Below are 22,500 nucleotides of genomic sequence, written 5' to 3'. Positions count from 1 at the left end.
ACAGAATTCTCTTTTGGGAGGAAGCACCTTGCAAGAGGGACTTGTGAGCTTTTGGCAGGTTCGTCTGCCCTGGTGTGTCTAGAACACCACACCACATTGCTTTTTTTATTTTGTATGCACCTTTCAGAGAGGAGCTCTGCGAAGGACACCCCTCTGAAACAATCATCATCAAGAAAAAAAGGGCAAATTTCAAGAAAGTATATGAAACCATTACAACTACACTGAAAAATATAATTCACAAAGACATAGCAATGTTTTAAAAAATATCAATACAAGACCTCACACTTTCTTTATATCATATATTTATATATATATATAATCATTATTAGATATTTATATTAAACCAGGGACAAGGAAGCACCATTCAAACAGTAAATATGCTGTTCATCAAAACATTTACCCTGGATTTCAAATCAGAAAAGAGCCCTCTCTACCATTTATAGTAACAATCATTTCATATACCACCACAACCCACGTACACAATAGCGCAAACACATTTGTCCACAGAGAACCAAACATACCATTACACCTGGCAGCATTTGTTATCATTCTTTTTCTTCTCTCATATGCTAATTTACCTCAGCCTGATTACATAAGATGCATAGCTGGAGTTATTTCCTGTTGTCCAAACAATTTTTCACTTGTCAAATGAAATATGAAATATGGGGGAGACTGGTGGTATAGATGGGTGGGGCCTGACCTTGAGGGTTCTGCAGTAGACCTTCTTTTTTTTTTAAAGCAAGGCTCAGAATATTAACAAATATGAAACCATTTCTGATGGGTGTTTGTATCAATGCACACACACACACACACACACAAATACTGTTTTTCTGTTACCTTATTATAATAGACAGTAAAATAAAGCACAGTAGAGGGTTTAAAACCCAATGTGCTGTATTTGACAGCCAGGGTCGATTGAGTGAGATGTTTGGCGATTTCCAGGAATGTGTGTGAAACTGGAATGGCAGCAGAGAGAGACAGGCAGTAGAGAGCGATAGAGAGATGGAAAGAGAGAGAGGGAGGGAGGGAGGGAAGAGAGAGGGATAGGAAGGAAGAGGGAGAGGGGAGAGACCTTAAGAGGGGGGTCAGGAGGGGGAGACAGACCCCTCCTCCGGGCCAGTCGGCCAGCAGTGGTTAGCAGTGGAGGACTGCACAGGAACACCCTGGGAGAGTTTATTATCAGGCAGCACGCTCACTCGGCTCCCTCGGTTGCACAGGGAAATTATTGCTCTCAACGCTGGACTATTGCGCTCCAGTTTGGCTTTTATTGAGTCTATCGATCGCTCTCTCCCTTTTTCCTCATCCTCTCTCTCACTCGTTGCTGCTCTCTCTCTCTCTCACACACACACACACACACACACACACACACACACACACATATACTTGCTCTTATTCTCTCCTACTCACTGTCTCCCTCTTTCCTTTTCAAACACACACACACACACACACACACACACACATTCTCAACTGTTCCCTCTCTCTCTCTCTTTCTCACACACACACACACACACACACACACACACACACACACTGCTGGAGGGAAGGTTAATGGGCAGTGGACACACAGGACAGGGTTTGGGGAGATTGCTCAGGAAATGGAGCGTGACTTCAGAGCGAGCAAGAGGGGGCGCGTGTGAACCACATTCGTCCTTGTGTCTCACAATACCGCCTCTGCCTAGCCAGGTAGCCCCCTCCACACCACCACCACAAGCTCCAATAACACCCCCCCACCCCACCACCCCACTTCCCCTCCACCCACCCCCCATGGCCCAAGAGAACCCTCTCTGACCTCCACAACACCCCCCCCCCCCCCCCCAGTCCGCTCCATCACCCAGAAAACGGACTCATCTCTCCTTGGCTTCCATACTCTGTTACGAGCACAAGGCATTGCTTAGCCTTGCCTTTCATTTCCTTCAGAGATAGTATTTGTCGTGCATAATTTATACCTCCAATGACATCTTCTTCAGTGCAACTCCTCACATCTTCTTCTTGTCTGTCACCCTCATCTGTCACACATATACATCCTCCCTTCACAGAACTTTGTCCAAACACTCTCTCCTTCTTAAATGTATCCTTACACATCATACCTTTCCAGACCAGCCCTACAACAGCAGGGCTGCAACATCCTCCACATGTACCTGTAGTACCCCTCTCACACTTGTCACAAACCCTTCTGTCTACACTCACACACCCTCTTACAACTTCCGCAAGACATTCTGCGACATTCTCTGACCTTCGTCGTCTACTTCAGCAGAACATTCTGACGACGTTCTTGAACATCTTTACAATATTTGCCTCCCTGTGTAAGTGCATGTTGTGCCGCTCTGGTGTTTCTTTTTTAATAATGTTTTGCGAGGCAGCAAGTGCCCTGTGGTCGAGTGGTGCTCACTGGCTTGGGGGCAGAGCCTGGTTGAAGCACATAAACACACACACACACACACACACACACCCTAAAAGACAGTGCCAAAGGTACTTCACAAGTCTCAAGCCTCTTTGTCAGGTTGCCCTGACAGCAGAGCCTTCCCCGGATGAGGAAAAAAATAAGGAAAAATAACAGCAGCCAGTCGAGAGGTCATATTGTGCCCACAGGCCAATCAGACTGCAAGCAGTCAGACATGAAGTGACTGCAGGGCCTGATGGTACAATGCAGGCGGTAGGAGCCTCCCTATTAGTTTTTGGTCTTTTTGCTGTGTTTGAGCAGGGGAAAAAATGCTGAAAGATGTCAACCCAGGATAAAAAGACATTCAGCCATACAAACAAACACACACACACACACATATACATACATACATATGCACATCCACACACATACACATGGGTACACACAGACACACACACACACACACACATACACACGCACAGGCACACACACACGCACGCATGTGCACACGTGCACACACACACACACACACACACACACAGGCAGCCACATATTGCAGAGTTGACTGTTTTGTTTGGATTGGGTAAGGACAGTGAGTGGCTAAGCAGCGCGACGCCTTGGGAATAATAAAGAGCCTCTCTCTGGCTCAAGCACTCCCCTGCTCACTTTGAAGTCACGCTTCCAATTCTGGCTTTATGGCAATGATGGCTGCCCAGGGATAAAGACGAATCAACACAGACAAGCCTGCTGGACCCAAAGAGGAGCAAGAAAACATAAACAAACAAGAAAGCAAGGAAAACAAAATAAGACAGCTAAGGATGGCAGCTACGGAAGACACCATGTGACACAGGGCCTTTTAAAAATGAGGGCTGACCAGGTAATAACCCTGAGGGCACATCCCTTTCTTTTGCATTAATTAGTGACAGAAAGGTCAGCTTTTTTAATGGAGAGAGGGGCATGAAGAGGAGGTGGCAGTTTTTTTTTTTTTTTTTTAAGAGTAGGTGGCAGTTTGGGCCTGACAAAAATATGGTGGGGGAGGGGCAGTGGGGGGGTGTTAATAAAAACACACAAACTCTAATCCTCCCCAGTTGCATTTATTTTCCAAGAGCCCCTCGGCTAGCAGTGGTGCAGATAAACGCTCCCGTTCTGAGGAGCCGCCCCCCCACTCACCGCCTCCGAAAAAAATCACTCTAGATGCGACGACTGCGGCGGATGCCTCCGAGAGAGCCGCTAACGCTAGCGCTGCCATCGCTAATGCCACCATTGCTAATGCTGCTGCTGTTGCGGCTGGCGCCGCTTCCCTCTGCTTTTGTGTGAATAATTTAAGCTGTCATGGCTGAACTCCGCACAAATCCCCTGATAGAATTCCTTCAAAGGCTAACGGAAGGAAAGAAGAGAAGAAAAGTAAAAAAAATAATAATAAGGGGAAGAAATGCCTGTCATAATCTGGAGCTGAGGTGTTTTTTTTTTTTTTGTTGCTGCACTATCTCCTCTGCCAGAAAAAAATACAGAGCAGACTTGTTGAGATTTCATCAGAGTGAGATGATGTAGTGGTAAAAGTGTATGCATGTGAATGTGTGTGTGTATGTGTGTGTGTGTGTGTGTGTGTGTGTGTGTTTCTGTCTATGAGTCTTCTGTGGTGTGACACAGTTAAATCACACCCGGCCCAATGTATTCCTGATGGGGGGTGGGACGTGATTGAACCTGAGCCTTAGGCGTTTTCAACAAGTGCAACCTGAATTTCCTCCACTGATATCTGGCCTGGAAGTGATAATTTATTGCTTTGTCACTTGTAGGCATCACTGCGTTCACATTAACAAATACTATAGAATTTCCCTATATCACCCCCTTGTTTATACTGTAATTGTGTTCATGTTAAATAACACCTTAAACCTGAAGACTTAACAAGAAATGAAGTATATAATGAAACAAACAGATAAACAAATAAACATAAACATACACAGAGTGTCAACACAGGTTAAAAGAATGATGAATAGATGTTGTCTCTTTTTGTTGTTGTTCTGCTCAATGACATTTTCTGACCAATAGAACTGGTTCCTTTGGCTTTGGTCCAAACAAAATCAATCTTCCCACTGCTGTCCAATAGAAATAGATCCTGTTGAAGCTGTCCAATAAAAATTGTTTTTTTACCCCCTGCCCCTCCCTCTACCGTTTAGACTCTGATTTGCTCAGTGTTTGGTTGGTGGACGGTCGGACAGTGGAGAGCTGGCGTCACCAGGGTGATAATAGTAACTCACAGAGGGAGGGACACACCAACAGAGGTTCCATCCATCCATAATAATGATTATGACTGACAACACACTCACAAACTCGCTCTCTCTCCCACACACACACACACACACACACACAAGGACACAGACTTTTCCAAACAAACATATTGACACAAAAACCCATCTGCATTCATGCAAAGCACATTCAGGCATCCAAAGAGGTTAGGGTTGGGTGGGTGGGGAAGGGGGGGGGGGGGGCTCAGCAACTAAATAATGCGTGCAAAATGGCAATGAATGATCCCTTGATACCAAAAGCTCTTCAATGTATCACTAAGCTTATATGCTCATTCAATTTTCAGACTTGTTAGGAAGATCAAATGAATAGAGTAGAAAAGAATACAAAACAAAACAAAACAAAAAATCTCCTCCTGTGGTCTTAAAGAGAAGAAGATGAACCAGGCTGTGTGGCCTGTGCTGGGTGCTGGAGAACACTGGGCGGAGCGGTGGTGCAGGCGTTGGGATGGAGGGGGCCAGGGCAGGGGGCAGACGAGTTAGTGTGAGTGACAAGAGCAAGGGGGCGATCGGACGGAGTCTGCTGACGGAGTCTGCTGACTGATCTGCGGACCTTCCGCGGGGCCAGCGTGCCGCTGGCCTGGCCCAGGGGCGAAGATCGCCATGACAACGGGGGTCCTCTCCTAACTTCTCCTCTCTCCGCACGCCCACTCTCTGTCGACGCCGTCGCGATGAGGGCCCGGTGATCTCCTCTAGTAGCGCCGCGCGCCCCTCCCACGTGAGGCTAGCGCATCACCTGTTTGTTTGGCTGTCGCCGCCGCTGCCACTTTTTTGGCCGCTGCCGCCACTGCTCCTCCTGCCTCCCAGTGCATGGTGGGAGATTGAGTTTCTCTGTGTCACCGCTGCCCCTACCCCTGGCCAGGGGTCCCTGTGCTATGAGGCGTCTGCTTTGGGGGCCTCTTTCCTGCCGTTCTGTTGCGACGGCGAGTCGGACGTCTTGACCGTCTTGCATGGAGGGCTCTGCTCGCCGACCAGCGCGTGGAGCGAAGGCTCCTTGTACATGGCGACTGTGGAAAAGACAGAGGAGCAGGACAACGCCATTTAGGACATTATCACACCAAATCCCTTATTCAGTCATTCCATGTACATCTAAAACCCATTATATGCATGACCACTATGGATATATAGCCTATAGCCTAAGATAGCCTATAGGATATAACACCAAAGTACTTAAGACCTATAATCACAGATAACATGAAAGGCCAAGTTCTTCATTAAGCCCATGTGGTTGAAGACTAGCATGCATTTGTGTATATTAGCTTTGTGTGCCAATATGTCGTGTTGCATACAGATATGGCCTGCTGTACTCGACACGAGGATACTCACAATTCTCTCAGTTGAACTGAAGCTGGACAAAATGAGGTAAACATGACTATAATTAACCATGGGGCATGTCGAGGGAAATATAAACTGATGTAAACAAACAAAACAACAGCATCTCTCTGATGCCAGTCAAACCACTGTCAACACTGAGGGAGAAGCCAATGGTTTCCTCATCGCCATGCTCATCACCGGCTTATGAAATGAGGAACATCAATTTTCACAAACACAGCAAAACATTCCTCAGATACTGTATTATTATCATGTCATCGTTGCTGCTTTGGCCAAATGTGAGTCCTGTGAGAGTAATTATGTTGATCTGGCTGATTACAAGAGCTGAGCTGATATACCCTTCCACCCCCAACCCCCCACCACCCCACGCGCTCACACACACACACACACACACCACTCAGTCATTTTGACAAACAAAGCATTTTGTGTGATTCCCAGTGTAAACACGCAGTCGGCAAATGTTTTATTTAACTGTTGGCTTCTCACACTGGGGAGGGCAGCATCAGCATGTTGTGCTCTTCTCATTATTTCATGTTTGCGCTGGGCCAGAATTTGCAAGATTTACCGCCGGAGTCACCTCTCCGATTCAATAAAGGTCACCCGTAAAATGCCACTTTAGCATACATTGTGATGGAAATGTTTCAGCTGTATTTCCCGCACCGCTGACTTTTCCCTGTGTTTACAGTTGACGTAACGACTTGTGATTTGTCACATTAATCTTGATCAATGTTGTTTGGAGGGCACACGTTTTTATTTCCTAAGAGATGTAAACACAGTGGTAGCCTCAGCCAAGCCACAAAATTAGAACAAAAAACCTGTCCTGGCATTTGATATAGAAATACCCATTAACCCTCATGCAAAGGGTGATTAACTATTCATGATGTCCGCTTGACTTCGAATTTCTGGCTAACCTCTGCAGCCAACCTGCGATTAACGCTTGCAAAGCCAGGTGCGGCGACCATTACAGCCAATTAATGCTTCCAAACGGTCAATTAATCGCATCAAAGGCTCCACATAAACCCCTTTGCGCAGACAGCAATCCCCCAGGGGACTGGAGGGGTCGAAGCTTTATCCTCATCCTACCCCCCTCCCCATTCACCTACCACACCAATGCCACAGCTAAATGACTCGAGCTGAACCCGGCTTTACTGTATAGTCACCAGGGGCCCTGACCTTCAATGACTTTGGGCAGAAATTAGCGCGCCTAGGTCTCTTCTTCCACAGCGGTTGCCCTTCATAACCTGGCCGTCGCGGTTGATGCCGATGTACCACGAGCGGCCGGACTGGCTCTGGCGATACAGCATAGAGGAGTAGGTGACATAGTAGTTCTCGAACACGCTCTCTTTGAAGCGGCACTCGGGGTTGAAGTGTTCCTGGAAACAAAAGCAGCAGAAGGAAACGAGTGAGCGAGCACATTAACCTGAAGGGGAAATACAATGAAGCGTTGCATGGCAAACTGTAGTAAAAAAAAAAAGCAAGTGAAAAAGCAATATGGTGTTTTTTGTTTTAATCTCAAATGGTTTTTATACAGATTGTGAGGAAACCCATGAAGGAGATTCATCAATGATGCATTCCACTTCTTCAATGAAGCAAACCTTCGTGGAGTCTATTTAAAACACTTCAAAGAGCTGCGTGTCTTTCTCCCTGGAAGTACTGTTTACCCATCTAAAATTCATTTGCCCACATTTGCCCAAATCCATGCCAATCGTACACGTGTGAGTAACATGCATGGGCAGACTGGTGGGATCGTCGGCGATGAAGAGGTGGCCAATTATTCCTGGTGCCAGATGAGCCCGGGGAGGGTTGGCAGGGGAGATTGAGACTCCTTGCTCATACTGTATTTGTGTTTCTTTGAGAGCGCGAGCGTGGGAGTCTCGCGGGACGAGCGTGGGAGATAACTCTAGGCACGGCGGCCGCATTCATTAGCATCTCTGATAAACTTAACGTGGTCCCCAAGGTATGCCAAACAGAAGGGCTCTCACATGCACACACCCATACACATGCACACTCACACACACACACCAAAAGAGGCTCTACACATGTACACAGGCAACCTCGACGCATACATGCTGCACTAGACATACCCCATTGTGCAGTGAATATTTAGAAATGTGTGAAAACGCACAACAAAATTGGAAAACACTCAACAAAATACACACACAGGCACACACACACACACACACACACACAAGCAGATGCAGGAATAATCTTGTATGACAGCGTGGTGTAACTAAACACAGAGACTGCATGGTGAGTTTGGAAGCACGTCAGTCAGTTGGGAGCACAGATAGCGCTCTGACTTCTCCCATGTCGGTGCCTCATCGTCCTCATTGGTTATATCACCCCTTCACTGTGACTCACTGCCCTGACAGATTTCCTACAGACTCTTCAGCTTGCCACCCATACGCAGAAACCCCCCAACCCCACCAGCCAGATCTGCCGCAGGTGTGCCACATCAGGGCCATATCTGGGCCAGTGTCTGTTTGCGTCTGAGGCCTCCATCTCTCCCCGTTTCCACCCTACCCCACCCTGCACAGCCCAGCTTAGCCTGGTGACAGTAACCACGAGTGACAAGTATACATCTCTCTCAGTCATCTACGGGGTCCTTTCCTTGTCAGAGAGCAAACCCAATCTACAGGATTGATTTAGTGTGCGCAACAGGCCTGAAACAGCTGACTGGAGGCTTTTTTTTTCTCTCTCTCTCTCTCTCTCCCTCTCTTTCATTCTTTATTTCATTCCTTCCTTCCCTCCATCATGCCAGGCTGGAAACAAGCAAGGGGTGGAGGCTGTTGAAAAAACAGACAGGGCTCTGGTGTATTCAAGCTATCCAGAACAAAAACACACACAAACACACACACACACACACACACTTATACACACACACACACACACACACACACACACACACACACATACACACTCCCCGTCGGCAGAAAGGACTTATGGTTCTGGACACACAGCCCTGCCTGTCTGCTTGTCTGTCCCGCTAGTCCGCTTGCTCCGCCTGTGTTTTGTCTGCGCAGTCATGTCTCAGGCTACGTCCTGAGGGGACGAGTCCATCTCTGGGCCCTTGACAGCTCGGATGCTCTCAGTCACTCTTACACGCGTGGAGGGAGGGAGGGAGAGAGGGAGGGAGGGAGAGAGCGAGGGAGGAGTTGGTAGAGGGATGAGAGGAGTTGGTCTCGGCTCAAAAACTAATCACCCAGGAGACGCACGAGTGGCGGGCAGGCGACCTCTCTGTGATGAGTGTGTGGTGACCGTGGTGGCATTGCCCATGCTTCCCACTGACAGCTGACGCTGACTGAGAAAGGTCATGACCTTAGCACTGATCTGGGCTAAACCACAGCACAGCCCCACACATCGTAATAAACCTTAAGTGTCGGGTTGAAGCACAATATGGTTTCTTCCGATATCCCTGAATCGAAACAACACAAGGACAAAATCATCAGCAGTGACAGAACGCCATGCATTTGGCTCACATGATGAATTGCAAGTCACCAACATTTCCTTTGCCGCTATGATGGACACAATTTGAAATTTGAAAAATTATAAACTTAACTAGAAAATAACACTAATTATAATGATAAAAATGTAATCTTTTGGCTTTGACTCATTGACTGATTTTGGCAGTGTCCCCCACTCTCTCTCTCATTCGCTCCCTCTCCGCATCTGCCAGCACAATGAATTCTAATGAAACTGGGAGAGAGGGGTAATATCCGGCCTCCGTGCGGAGAATCCTGAGGACCAGGAGCAGCCTTTTATCATGCGGTGCGGTATTCCGACCTTCCCTTCGCTCCACCTCTTCCTCCTCCTTCCCTCCTTCCCTCCTCCTCCTCCTCCTTTCCCCCTCCCTTTTGCATCGGTGTCTGATTACATCTCCTCTACCTGCTCCATAAAGGCCGCACCTCCGCATTTGTCTGCCATGCTACTAAAACAGGATAACTGCCTCTTAACCTCTCTCTCTCTCTGTCTCTCTCTCTCTCTCTCCACCTCCTCCATTGCCTCTCTCCCTTAGCGGTGGCTGCCTTCTACAGTGCTAAACCCTCCAGGGAGTGCCTGTGCAAAGAGCGGAACGCTGCTCTACCTCTCCGATAAAAAACGAAGGAAGAAAATGAAGAAAAAAGGAAAAATACAGAACGGGTCCAATTTAAAGTGCATGCGCCGTCCCCTTTTTCCAGTGCGGAGGGGCAAAGTCGTCTTCATTTTCCGCTAAAATCAATAAAGTCGCTCCCAGTGTGTTCATCAGAGGGGAGAGGCTGACTCTGGCAGATGATGCAGCTTTGATTGCCTCCACCGATCTCCGCCGCTGTCGAGTTCCCAGTGAAATAATGACCTTGTCTATCAAACCCGCAGGTTCATTACATTTATAATTCACACATACACTGCTACCATTTTCAATGGTCCAACTGAATTAATTACCACAACTGACCGGCAGAAACGTCTTGCATTCTCTTTCAAGTTTGTCTTATAGAAGCCTGAGACTTGAGCACAAAGCTCCTAATGCAGCTCCATTATTAATGAGAATTAGGCTTTAATGGAGGAGAAGCAACTGAATAGGTGATGAGGTTGGAAAAAAAATGCAGATGAGGTAAGTATCTTAAACCATAACTCAGAAGTGTTAAATACCCTATAGAATGTGTCTTGTTAATGGAAGGAGAATTAACCATTTGCATATGTATTTTCTCTCTTTCAAAAGCACTCATTTTCCCAGCATGAATCATGCCAGCTTTGCGCACATCCTCAGAATATTCATATAGAATAAGTATAAGCTTTATATTGCTGATTGTATTATTATGATGATGTAATTTATTTATTATTTTTTTTGTTTATGGTATTATAATGTTTTAAGCAGCTTTGGACGAGCGCATCTGGTAAACACCATTACCATTAGGCACATTTGGTGCTGGTAAGTCAGATCATTGAAATAGGAGAATGTGTGAAAGGCCAAATATACCTCATAGACTGGTATGTATTTCAGTTTGGATTAATAATATATATACAGTATGCAATCTCTCCTATATTCACATCATGTCACCCCACAAACACCCAGATACACACACACACACACACACACGCAGATGTTTTGTAGTATGTGTTTTACCCATAATACAATGGATCATGGCAGACAATGCGTTGTTGGGGTTTTGCAGATGCTGCGTCTATTATGTCACATTATGTAAGTCAGTAATGCCTCGATGTACAATAAGTATCAGCAAGGGTCAAAAGGGGATAAAAGCAATCAAGCTGTCTGCTAGCATAACTGCCTGGGAAGCCATGAAGGTCCCTAGCAACACACATACAGACAGTGACAAAGCCTAATGGAGTGGGTGGGGCTGGGAGGGGAAAAGGTGTTTTTTACAACCAATGGGTGAATTTGTTTTCTGTTTGAGTGACAGGCAGAGGACCTCTGTCAATAAGATTCTGCTTCTGAATGTTAGTCACTGACATCTACTGCGGTGGTGCCAAGATGTCACATCACTCAGTGGACTGTTAGTGGCAGTCCCAGACTGAGCGCAAAATATACTTAATAGGAAAAAAGAGAGAAACTGTGTGTGTGTGTGTGTGTGTGTGTGTGTGTGTGCCCTTGGGCATATAAATGTGTGGGGGTGCAAGTCTGTGTATGTGAGTGTGTAGATCAGAGTCCTTAGGGGTGTGTGGGTGTGTCCTTGTGTTGTAAAGATGTAAGTGTGTGTGTGTGTGTGTGTGTGTGTGTGTGTGTGTGTGTGTGTATGCACGGAGCTTGCAAAAGAGAATGACAATAGAAACATTTGACTTATTCATGTCAGGAGAGCTGTATACCTCCAGCCAGTGCCCTGCTTTGTTCCACTTTCTCTCTAACAATGTTTTCCTGCCCTTTCTGCCCTGTTTGCCGGGAACGATTATATCGCACTGTTTATGTCCCCCGCATCTCAATGCCACCCAACGCGGAGCACAGAACCAGCTAGGAATGCAGCAGTGTCTACCAGTAGAGGAGATAGGAGTGCTGCACAGGAATATACACACACACACACACACACACACACACACACACACACACAAATCCACACAGACACACACAAGTCCACATACACACACACACACATACAAACACAAACACACACACATACACACACACAAACCCACACACACACACACACACAGTCATGTGCAATTTACACACAGGCAAACATGCCTTTTATTACCGTATGTGTGTGACATAATGAAAGTCGGGACACAAATGTCATGACATCAAAGTCCAGAAGAATTGCTATTTGCATGCACACTCATTGGATACTAACCTTTGTAGGACAAGTGTAATGACACTCTGTATTAATTTGTTGGCGTGCTATTTGTTAAAATTGTCACTGTGTGTGGAATGATGAAATGTATTGTGCTGAATTGATAAATATCCAGCACAGTTACCCAAGCAAGTATACTCATTGCTGTGGTCTTCATAATTTACAGAAAAATGTAGGCTAGGCCTATTGAGCCAAATAAAGACACATGAAAGCAAGCTACATGCAAGGAGAATTATTTATGTGATTAGTGGAAAGGTAGGCTAACTGAAGATGTTCCTTTACCACTTCAGTGGTGGAGATAAGAATGGATATGATATCAAGGTCATCACCAAAGCATTTTTTTGCAACACAGAAAATATTTAATGTCCAAAGAGGCAATCCCTAACAGCAAATACACCAAGCAAAGATTAAGTAGTGATAGGAAACTAGTAGATGCCTTTTTTCATCAATGTTATCATGTATCACTCACTTCCCAGTTCAAAGCAAACCAGTTGGCCACCAGGCAGCACAGAGACATGACTAATGAAATGACTGAATGGCATACCTTGCCTACCTTATGCCTACCTCCTCACTCTGCATAGGCTAGGCTACCCATTGCACTTAACTTCCAATACTATGAAGACATAACTGCTAAGCTAGTGGGCTCTGCATAGGCTAGGCTACCCATTGCACTTAACTTCCAATACTAGGAAGACATAACTGCTAAGCTAGTGGCTAGTCAGAGAACAACACAGAAAGTGCAGCTTTAGTCGTGTGGCAACCTCAGTCCCAGCAGGTCAGGAGGAGGATGTAATAATTGTCAACAAGAGGTTTTTGAAGAGCTTAAATGTGTCATGCATTGTTGAACAGGTAATGATTTTATCTTCCTGAACTATTTGTCCAATGTAGCAATCTACTGATGTATCTTAATTAGGCTATTAGCCCAATTGTAACATTGAATGTAGCCATGCTATGTTACCTTGTAGCCCAGGGGTGTCAAACTCATATCAGGCAGTGGGTTAAAATTGTGTGTTAAGACCCTCACAGGGCCGTTATTGTCGTGGTCATTATCATCTCTCTGCATGGGTATCAGAGTGTTGATAAATGATATACTTCTTTACTATACCCACTTATGAGCAAACTAGTACAAATCATGTACTGCTGTCATATACTGCTCTTTTACTCTTAAAATATCCTACTTCCATGTCAGTTTTTTCAGCTTCTTCCTTCTTAAGGATGGTTTAATCAATTTATCATATCATAGAGATATTGCTTATTACACATTGTTGAAGACAGCTGGATGTGAATATCTTTTTTTCTCTAATTTTCTCTTCCTACCCAAAACATCTGGGGGGGGCGCATGAATCCTGCTGGTGGGCCTGATCTGGCCCCTGGGCCTTATGTTTGACACCCCTGTTGTAGCCTAACCTAGTTACAAGTGGACAAGTGTAATTTAAGGGTTGGCTATGACATACATATTGGCTTTCATCAAGGTATTTTACTAATGCGATGATGCAGTAGTTACTTGTGTGTTTACAACTTTAGTAATGTGTGTATTTACTTGTGAGATGTAATGTTAGATAGATAGCCTAGTTAATCATGGTGAACACGACTCTTCTCCAATGCTCTCTCTCGTGGAATCGTTAGACAGGTCATGTATTCTGGAGGAATGACTTAAAGGGGCTAGGAAGCCTAGGATTTCTTTCTTTCTTTTGGCAAAGTAGGAGAGAGGTTTGATATGCATATACTCTTTTTTATTTTGCACATCTGGCGCGTTTGGGTGCACACGCCAAATGCGTATGTCTAAATAAAAGAGTATATATACTATATACTTTTAAACTTTAAGAGTGCTGGCCTGGATAGTTATACATAAAGGAAAGTAGGAGAGAGGCATGACTATGCATATATACTCTTTTATTTGCACATCTGGCGTTTCGTGTGCCTTCTTCAAGCGTATGTGCAAATAAAAGAGTATATGCATAGTGCGGCCTCTCTCCTACTTTCCTTTATGTATAACTATCCAGGCCAGCACTCTTAAAGTTTGAAAGTAGACAAATTGAGTGAAGCCTGCTTCTATCCTCACTCTCTTTCTTTTGGCAAAATAAGAATCCATTGAATGATAGCCTAATGGATTATTAACTGTGTAACATTGCGTAGCTTTGTAGTTGCATGGTCTAGCTAGCATACATAGCCATTTGGTTAAATAGGCTATATTGTTGAATTAAATGATGGGACAGCTCAGTAAATGAGGGATCAAACTGTGGAGATTAGAGTAGCTGTGTCTGCCAGAAGTTGAAAACCAAGATGCAGGCTAAGGAAGTGTCAGAATGACCTTGCTTGAAAAAAAAAATCCCTGCAGCGCTTACCTTTTCGACCAGACACGAAGTAAGTAGGATGACCACCGGTCAGACTCTAAAAAAAGGAGGACACTTGTGTCCAAAATTGAGGACAAATGGGCCAAAATGAGGACACCCCCAAATTTTTGCTTAGTCTATACACCTGTTCCTGACAGTGAACATTAGCTAGAATGTAGAAACATTAGCTTTTTACCACCCATTAACACCATTAAACCATGGTGATACTTAGTGTGATTGGAAAGGTAAATTGTATAATTTAAGATATGAGGCTACTCTCATATGATGTATGTTTTTGATGTACATTTTATGATGCTTATATCAGTGTTTGTGAGACATAATTGATAATTCATCACTATTTTGTAATAATATGATATGTTAGCTAACCCTTTCACGTTGAGCATGTCCCCTCTTGAGAGCACAGACTATGCAGAACCACTATGCATCAGACTGCAACTGTTCATGTGAGAGTCTGCTGTCCAGTATACCAGTGGTCTTGTTCACCAATGTGTTTGGTACGCAGAGATAGTGTAGCCTCTGTGAAACCGCAGAGAACGAGTTGTTTTTATCATCGCTGCTTATAAGCATTATTTGCTGTGGAGTACTTGTATCATTGCTACATTGCTACTTATAAGCATTGCTTGCTGTGGAGCACTTGTCAAAAAGCCAGGCAAATGCCCAAACAGGAGGACACTCTACCTAGTTCCGGACAGAGGGCTCGAAAGCAGGACTGTCCACACGAAATCCAGACGAATGGCATCTGTCTATCCACGAAAACATGTCTATATGTTATGAAATCACCTAAGGACTAACTGTACTCAATGCCCCTCTGTTGTGTGTAAGAACCTGCGGTGAACATCTCTCAAATTAGGGCCCATCAACTGTATGCCAGAAAAGATCTGACCAAAGCAGAATGTAGCGCCTTGAGTCAGATTATGAACATAAATGATCAGAGAAGTGGTCTGAGCAAATTGAACAGAATGGATAATTCTGTGGGACGGAAAAGGTGGTGCAATCTTTCAGTCGTGTCAGCCTCGCATTTTCTGAAGTAGAGACACACAGGTACATGCACACACACACACACATAACACAAACCCATACATACACTCACACACACACACATGCACGCGCATGGCTTACTGAATTACAAACACAGGCGCACACACACACACAAATCCATACACACACACACACAAAATATAAACCCATACAAACACTCTCCAACACACTCATGCAAAGCCACACAGACACACGCGCACACAGACCAATTCCAATTGCATACACCCACAGCCCACCTCACCCGCGGTGCCCACCCTCCCCTCCCCCCTTCTTTGAGCCCAGGAGGGTTTTTCCGGAACACACAGATGATAAAGTGGGTCAGGACAGGACTGAGCTCTATTTTTATCGGGGAGCCATTTTCCTGGGGCCGACCGCAGGTAGCCGAGCCTCCTGTCTCCCTGCAGCAGCAGACCAATGACATGGAGTTTCCCCTCTGTGCGCGCTCCTCCTTCCTGGCCCCCAGGGGGCCCTACTGAGCCCACGCCTCGCTGACCATCATAGCCTAGATTTCAGCTCAAAGGCACCTGAGAGGAAGATTATGGGACATTTTGTGGGGGGCAAATAAGCGCTGCTGAGGATGATGGAGTCTATTCTGATTTCTCAAGTGTTTTATTGCTATGCTTTCACACTGTGTATGTGTGTGTATGTGTGTGTGTGTGTGTGTGTGTGTGTACATATTTTAATGTCTTTGTGTGTGTGAGTGTGTGTGTGTGTGTGTGTGTGTGTTTGTGTGAGTGTGTGAGAGTGTGATAGAAAGAGAGAGAGAGAGAGAGAATGTAGTGGACTTTATTTCCAAAATGGAATCCGCCCAAATTATAAGTGGTAATGTAATGAGGGGTTTTGACACTCTCCGTTTTAAAAAGGTTTCTTTGATTTGCTTTCCCAGTACGTTATGTGCTTTTACAGTTATGTTGAGAGAGCATATTTGAATGGCATCCAGCCAGAGGAGGATAGGACTAGAGAGCAGGAGAGAGAGAGAGAGAGGGCAGGGAGAGAGAGTGAGATAAAAGAGACAGAGAGAGAGAGAGCAGAAGTAAAAATTAACGAGAGAGAGAAAGTAAAGAGGAGGGGAATAGCTTTAAAACAGGGTCTTCTCCCACAGGAGTTGTCCTCCGTGCCGCTGCTGTCACACAACGCTCGTCCTCTCCCTTTCTCTTCTCCCTCTCTCTCTCTCTCTCTCTCTCTCTCTTTCGTCTTTTCTCCCTCTTTCCATTCCTCCCGTGCTGTGCGGCTGCTGACAGTGATGGGCTTGTTGTCACCAGCACGAAACATTTGTCTGCTCTGTCATTGATGTCCTCTCCAGAGGAGTGAGCCTCTCCGCGCATCTTTAATGAGGGGGATCACACACATGCAAGCATACTTCCACACACCCACGCACTGACTCACAAGTGCATAAGAACACACACACACACGCACACTCACTCACTCACACTCACATACTCCCACACACACAAGAATAGTACACACGAGACAGACAAACACATATGCACAAATATACACAGACACACTTGCACATGTTTATAAATACAGACACAGACTTATGTATACTCAGGTATAATCATGTGCGCACGCACACACACACACACACACACACACACACACATAGACATACACATACACATACACATACATAGACACACACACATGCCCCCACACATCTTAATCATAAGCCCTACATTTTCATAAACAGCTAAATAGCATTACAACATTAAACCATGCAGAGACATATATTCACTGAACACCTTCATATTCAGTCTTGCTTTTTAATGTGCCTGTAATGAGGTCATGGATGCTTTTTCAAAGCTCCCTTAAGGTAGATGCTCTCAGACTAAACACACACACACACATACATACACACACTCTGTCTCATCCCTCGCAGGAAAAACATCCAGAGGGCAATTTCAATCATCTTATCAAAACTAAAGCTGCATGTAATTGGACCTTAATGATGTGCCCGTTAATCTTCTGCATAAATAGGGACCATTATCCCTAGAGATGCCGCAAAGACACAAGTGGAGAGAAGGGATCGGCATGGACGGGGCAGGTCAGGGGAGGGCAAGCGACACTGCGGAGTGGACGAGAGGACAGGAAGGACGAGAGAGGAGTGGAGTGGAGGCCGGATATCCTAAGGAGGGCAACAAGGAGGTACAGGACAGGGAGAACAGCGGAGAATTAAAAACAGGCAGGGAGGAGAGAGAAGGGGGGGGGGGGGGTTAGCGGAAGAGGGACAAGGCATTTGAAGGGTGAAAGCGAGGGAAAAACAAGGAAGATGAGGAGCGATGTGGGAAGGGAAGGTCACAGGGGACAGGATGGACACGAGGAGAGGACGCGAAGGACAGAGTGAGGATTCAAAGGAGATCAGGGAGTGTGTGTGTGTGTGTGTGTGTGTGTGTGTGTGTGTGTGTGTGTGTGTGTGAAGGGGAGTGTAGGACAAAAGAGAGAGAGAGAGAGAGAGAGAAGGTGACAAAGATAGATAGGGAGAAGCAAGAGCGATAGGGATAGAGAGAGGGAGAAAAAGGAAGAGAGGAAAAGAGACAACGGTGACAGAGAGCGAGAAAAAAGGAGTGAAAAACAAGAGTGTAAGAGAAAAGTGGAGAGAGGAAAAATAGTCAGAGAGGGAGTGAGAGAAGTGGGGATGCCCCAGCGTATGGCACGGCGCAGAGGAGCCACAGTGATCCTTGCGTGAATAAAAGAGTGAGTTCCCTTTGAACCAAATATCGTTCTCCACTTCTGCCGAGAAAATCCCCTCATTTCTTAGTTCACAGAGAGGCAAGAGACAAAAGCTCTCTCTCAGCCCTGAATTCTAATCTCCAGCTTTGGGATATTCTGTCAACACCCCTCACTCCCTCCTTCCCTCCCTCCCTCTCGCTCGCTTCTCTCTCTCTCTCTCGCTCTTACTCAGATTCTCCCTCTTCTATCACTTCCCTTCTCTTCTCTCACCCTCTCTATCCCTCTTTTACCCCCCCCACACACACACACACACAAATATACACATACACACACATGCACAGATACAGACACACACGCACACACACACACACACACACAAATATACACATACACACGCATGCACAGACACAGACACACACGCACACACACACACACACACACACACACACACACACACACAAGCACACACACACATATATATACATATACAAACACAAAACGTTCGCACACATCACACTTCAGTAGCGCATACATTAACCCTCACTTTGTCATTTTGCCATAATTGTCTTGCGTCTCCTCTGCCATGTGTCCGTGCGGGGACTGTGTAAATAACCCTTTTCACCTTGCACACCAGTGTGCCACCTCTCAGCCTTACTCAACATCAAACGCCGCCCGGGTAATTGGTCACACTGCACAGGGCTAATCCCTTGTTGTTATTGCTTATTTGGAAGCTAAATCAAACCAACAGGGGACTCGGTCACCTTAAGTGCTTAATAGAAACCTACACTGGACCCTGGGTGAAAGACAGCACGTGCTGAGCTAGAGTGGGGTGTGTGTGTGTGTGTGTGTGTGTGTGTGTGTGTGTGTGTGTGTGTGTGTTGAGGTGAGGGGGGGGGGGGGGGTGGAGCAGGCTATTAGGAAGTTATCTTGACGTCAGCTTTGGACTCTGGCCGGAATGTTCCGGATTCGCGTGGATTAATGCCTTCTCGGAGCTGCATTTGGTGTGCAGCTGAGCTTTTTCCTTTAACTAATGCAAAGGTGTAGGTTTGGTGTTAATGTCCCATGGAGCTCTGCATGCATCTACAGCAGATGGTCTTCAATGAAAAGTGTTAATGGCTGTAGAGTGTTATTTACACACCTAATGGTAGGAACATGGTGTAAAGATAACAATAAACATTTTAATTGCTGAACTATTAGGACACTGCCAGCAGCTTACTCACTTATAGTATAAGTATAAGTATATATACTATTTTGATCCCGTGAGGGAAATTTGGTCTCTGCATTTATCCCAATCTGTGAATTAGTGAAACACACTCAGCGCATCCCGGTGCAGTGAGCTGCCTGCAACAACAGCGGCGCTCAGGGAGCAATTAGGGGTTAGGTGCCTTGCTCAAGGGCACTTCAGCCATGACTACTGGTCGGGGTTCGAACCGACAACCCTCCGGTTACTAGTCCAGAGTGCTAACCAGTAGGCTACGGCTGCCCCAGTTTGTCTCCCACATACAGGAACACACACACACACACACACACACACGCACACACACACACACACACACACACACACACACACACACACACACACACACACACACACACACACACACACACACACACACACACACACACACACACACACCATCATGCAAAAAGACACCACATCAACAACAACATCAAAAGCAGCAACAACCAGTGAGCCACTCTCCCTCTGAGACCGAGGATCATACTCTCTATCCAGATCTATTCAATTCAGTCGCATTTGTGTGGCGCTTGTTCACAAAGGGCATTATCACAAAGCAGCTTAGCTGAGCTCCTGTGCTCCCTCCAAACAGCAATCTCTCTGTGACAGCACCAAGAGGAAAAACTGGGATGGGATTTCGAAACCTCATCCCACACAATGACCCTAATAATGGCACCGTCCGAGGAATCATCCAAATGGATGTCTTACTTTGCGGGCCAGTGGAAGTACACTGTGGCCTGTGGCAGCCTGTGCTGAAAGTCGTTAAGAGCAACATCCGTCTCCGTTGTCATTGTCATAACAGCTATTGTTAACATTATGGTTTCAGCTACATTTATCTTAGCTTGTAAGAAACTTCAAACAATGGTTGCTGTCACATAGACCCTGCAAACACTATGGCCTAATTCCCCAGAGTAGGCGTACAGTCGCTGAAAAAAGCAGACCAAAAATCTCATATAATGGATGAAAAATGCATCACACTCATGCACCCCATTCATCCCTATTATCATAGCCATTATCATTATAACCATTACCACTATTATAAATAAATAAAACTTAATAGAGTGAGCATCAAAGGCAATGGGATATGGAAATGATTTCACTACTATAGATGCTACTGGCACACAATCCACAAAGTGGATATGAAAAGTTTGTTCCCAAAACGCTATATCTCCGTTTTTAAAAACATTAAAAAGTCAGGCTATTTCATTATGTATTTCAGGTAATATCAATCAAAATTGCAGTTGTGCTGTTTTGATTGAGTAACGATGAATTAAATAACTATACCCAATTACAGTTCTACTGAAATTACTTGGAAAACAAAATGTAAAAAAAATATTATGAAAATTCATTAAAATGGTGGCTATTGCTTTTGGAAGCAAACTCTTCATATAGAAATGGTACCACTGTAACACCGTGTGCCATAATGGGTATTTTCCATTGGACATTTTTTAAACACATTTTTTATAAGATTTTGATCAGTATTGGTATCATCATCCTTGACCTAATTATCATCATCACCATCATCATCATCATCATTTTCATCAGAATGGCCAGCACAGGCAGTCACTCACCGACGTGTAGAGATACCCCTCGCTGTTCATGCCCAGGTAGAGCCCAGTCTTTGCCCCCTGGATCGCCACTATCCGCAGGCCCACAGGAATCAAGTTGAACTGTGCTGCCGGGCAGAAAGAGAGAAAGAGAGAGAGAGAGAAAGAAGAGAGAGAAAGAGAGAGAGAGAAAGATAGAGAGAGAAAGAAAGGGGGAGGGGGGGTGACAGGAGACACACAGTCAGCCTTTTCTATCCACACATGTACTCGTGTCAAACACCAGTCAGCCAGGGAGGAGCAGGGAGGATTTCCTGGGGCCTGACCTGGCATGGCCCTGGCACAATCACTCTCCGCTGACAGGGGTCTCTGCAGTGAGGGGCCCCCAGAGACGGTGGGGGGGGGGGGGGGGGGGGGTGTTGTCATGAGGATGGGGATGCTGATGCGGGCTCCGAGGGGAGAGAAGAGGCTGTGATCACCACCACGCCGCTTCAATTTTTATTACACTCGGCACCTGTCAAACTCGTCATCCCCGCCGCACGGAGAGGAGAGCAGGACCCCACCCCAAGAGGATAGGAGAATAAAGAGAGAGGGATGACAGGAAGATGAAGAGGTGTGAGACGTAGGGAGAGAGAGATAGAGATAGAAAAAGAGAGGGGGAGAGAGTGTTGGTGAGAAAGAGAGAGGGAGAGTGCAAGGATATAGAGAGGCAAACACCAAAGATAGAACGCACAGGAGGAAATGACAGCCGCATGAAATGGAATCGTGACGGAAGTGAACAGGAAGAGAGTGAGGCTGAGGGTGGTGGGGTGTGTGAGTGGTGGTGGTGTTGGTGGGGGGGTAGGGTAGTGGTATTGAGGAACTGCATGAAAAAAATACAGATGGAGATGACAGGAGATAGAGGGAACATGAGACATTGAGGAAGAAAGCGAGAGAGACAGGAAAACCCAGTAAGCCGCTCTGTCCTCTGTTTGTTCTCTGCTGACTCTCTCGTATGGCACATCAAGCGCGCCGGCTCCCACAATGAGCCTCGCGCAACTGCAGTCAAATTCGCCCAAAGTCCTTGCAGTGTTGTCTTCACCTCAGGCCCTCCAGAGAGCGTTTGAAAGGGCCCGAATTCCACAGTACGCTAGTCTTTCTTCACAGGAGTAATTACTGTACACATGTAATAGTAATGCAACGCAACGAGTCTGGAGCCATTTAGACGCCTCGCTGCAGTGCCCTCAGTGAGTACAAAGTAAGAGTGCAAAGGCACGCATGTCATACTGTGCAAGAATGAAGACGTTTACTGTACATTTGCACATAGTGGCTCTGAATGCATGTCGACTGTGGCTCTTTGAGAGCTTTGTTGGTACAATGGTCTT

General features: G+C 45.8%; 1 protein-coding gene across 1 annotated transcript in view; it reads right to left on the bottom strand.

Annotated features, from left to right (window-relative positions):
* Window positions 1-4,873: 4,873 nt before the first annotated feature.
* Window positions 4,874-22,500, bottom strand: part of LOC125291212 (fibroblast growth factor 11-like) — a 49,935-nt gene continuing 32,308 nt past the window's right edge. The window contains exons 3-5 of the mRNA XM_048237846.1: window positions 21,164-21,267; window positions 7,189-7,388; window positions 4,874-5,690 (exon numbers count right to left, since the gene is read on the bottom strand). Of these exons, the coding sequence (XP_048093803.1) occupies window positions 7,191-7,388; window positions 21,164-21,267 (302 nt within the window). The 3' untranslated portion in view covers window positions 4,874-5,690; window positions 7,189-7,190. The remainder of the gene's footprint in view (window positions 5,691-7,188; window positions 7,389-21,163; window positions 21,268-22,500) is intronic.

This window comes from Alosa alosa, chromosome 2 (assembly GCF_017589495.1).
Source record: "Alosa alosa isolate M-15738 ecotype Scorff River chromosome 2, AALO_Geno_1.1, whole genome shotgun sequence".
In the NCBI taxonomy this organism is placed as follows: Eukaryota; Metazoa; Chordata; class Actinopteri; order Clupeiformes; family Clupeidae; genus Alosa; species Alosa alosa.
Note: the sequence above shows the minus strand (reverse complement) of the source record. Positions and strands in the feature narration are given on the sequence as shown.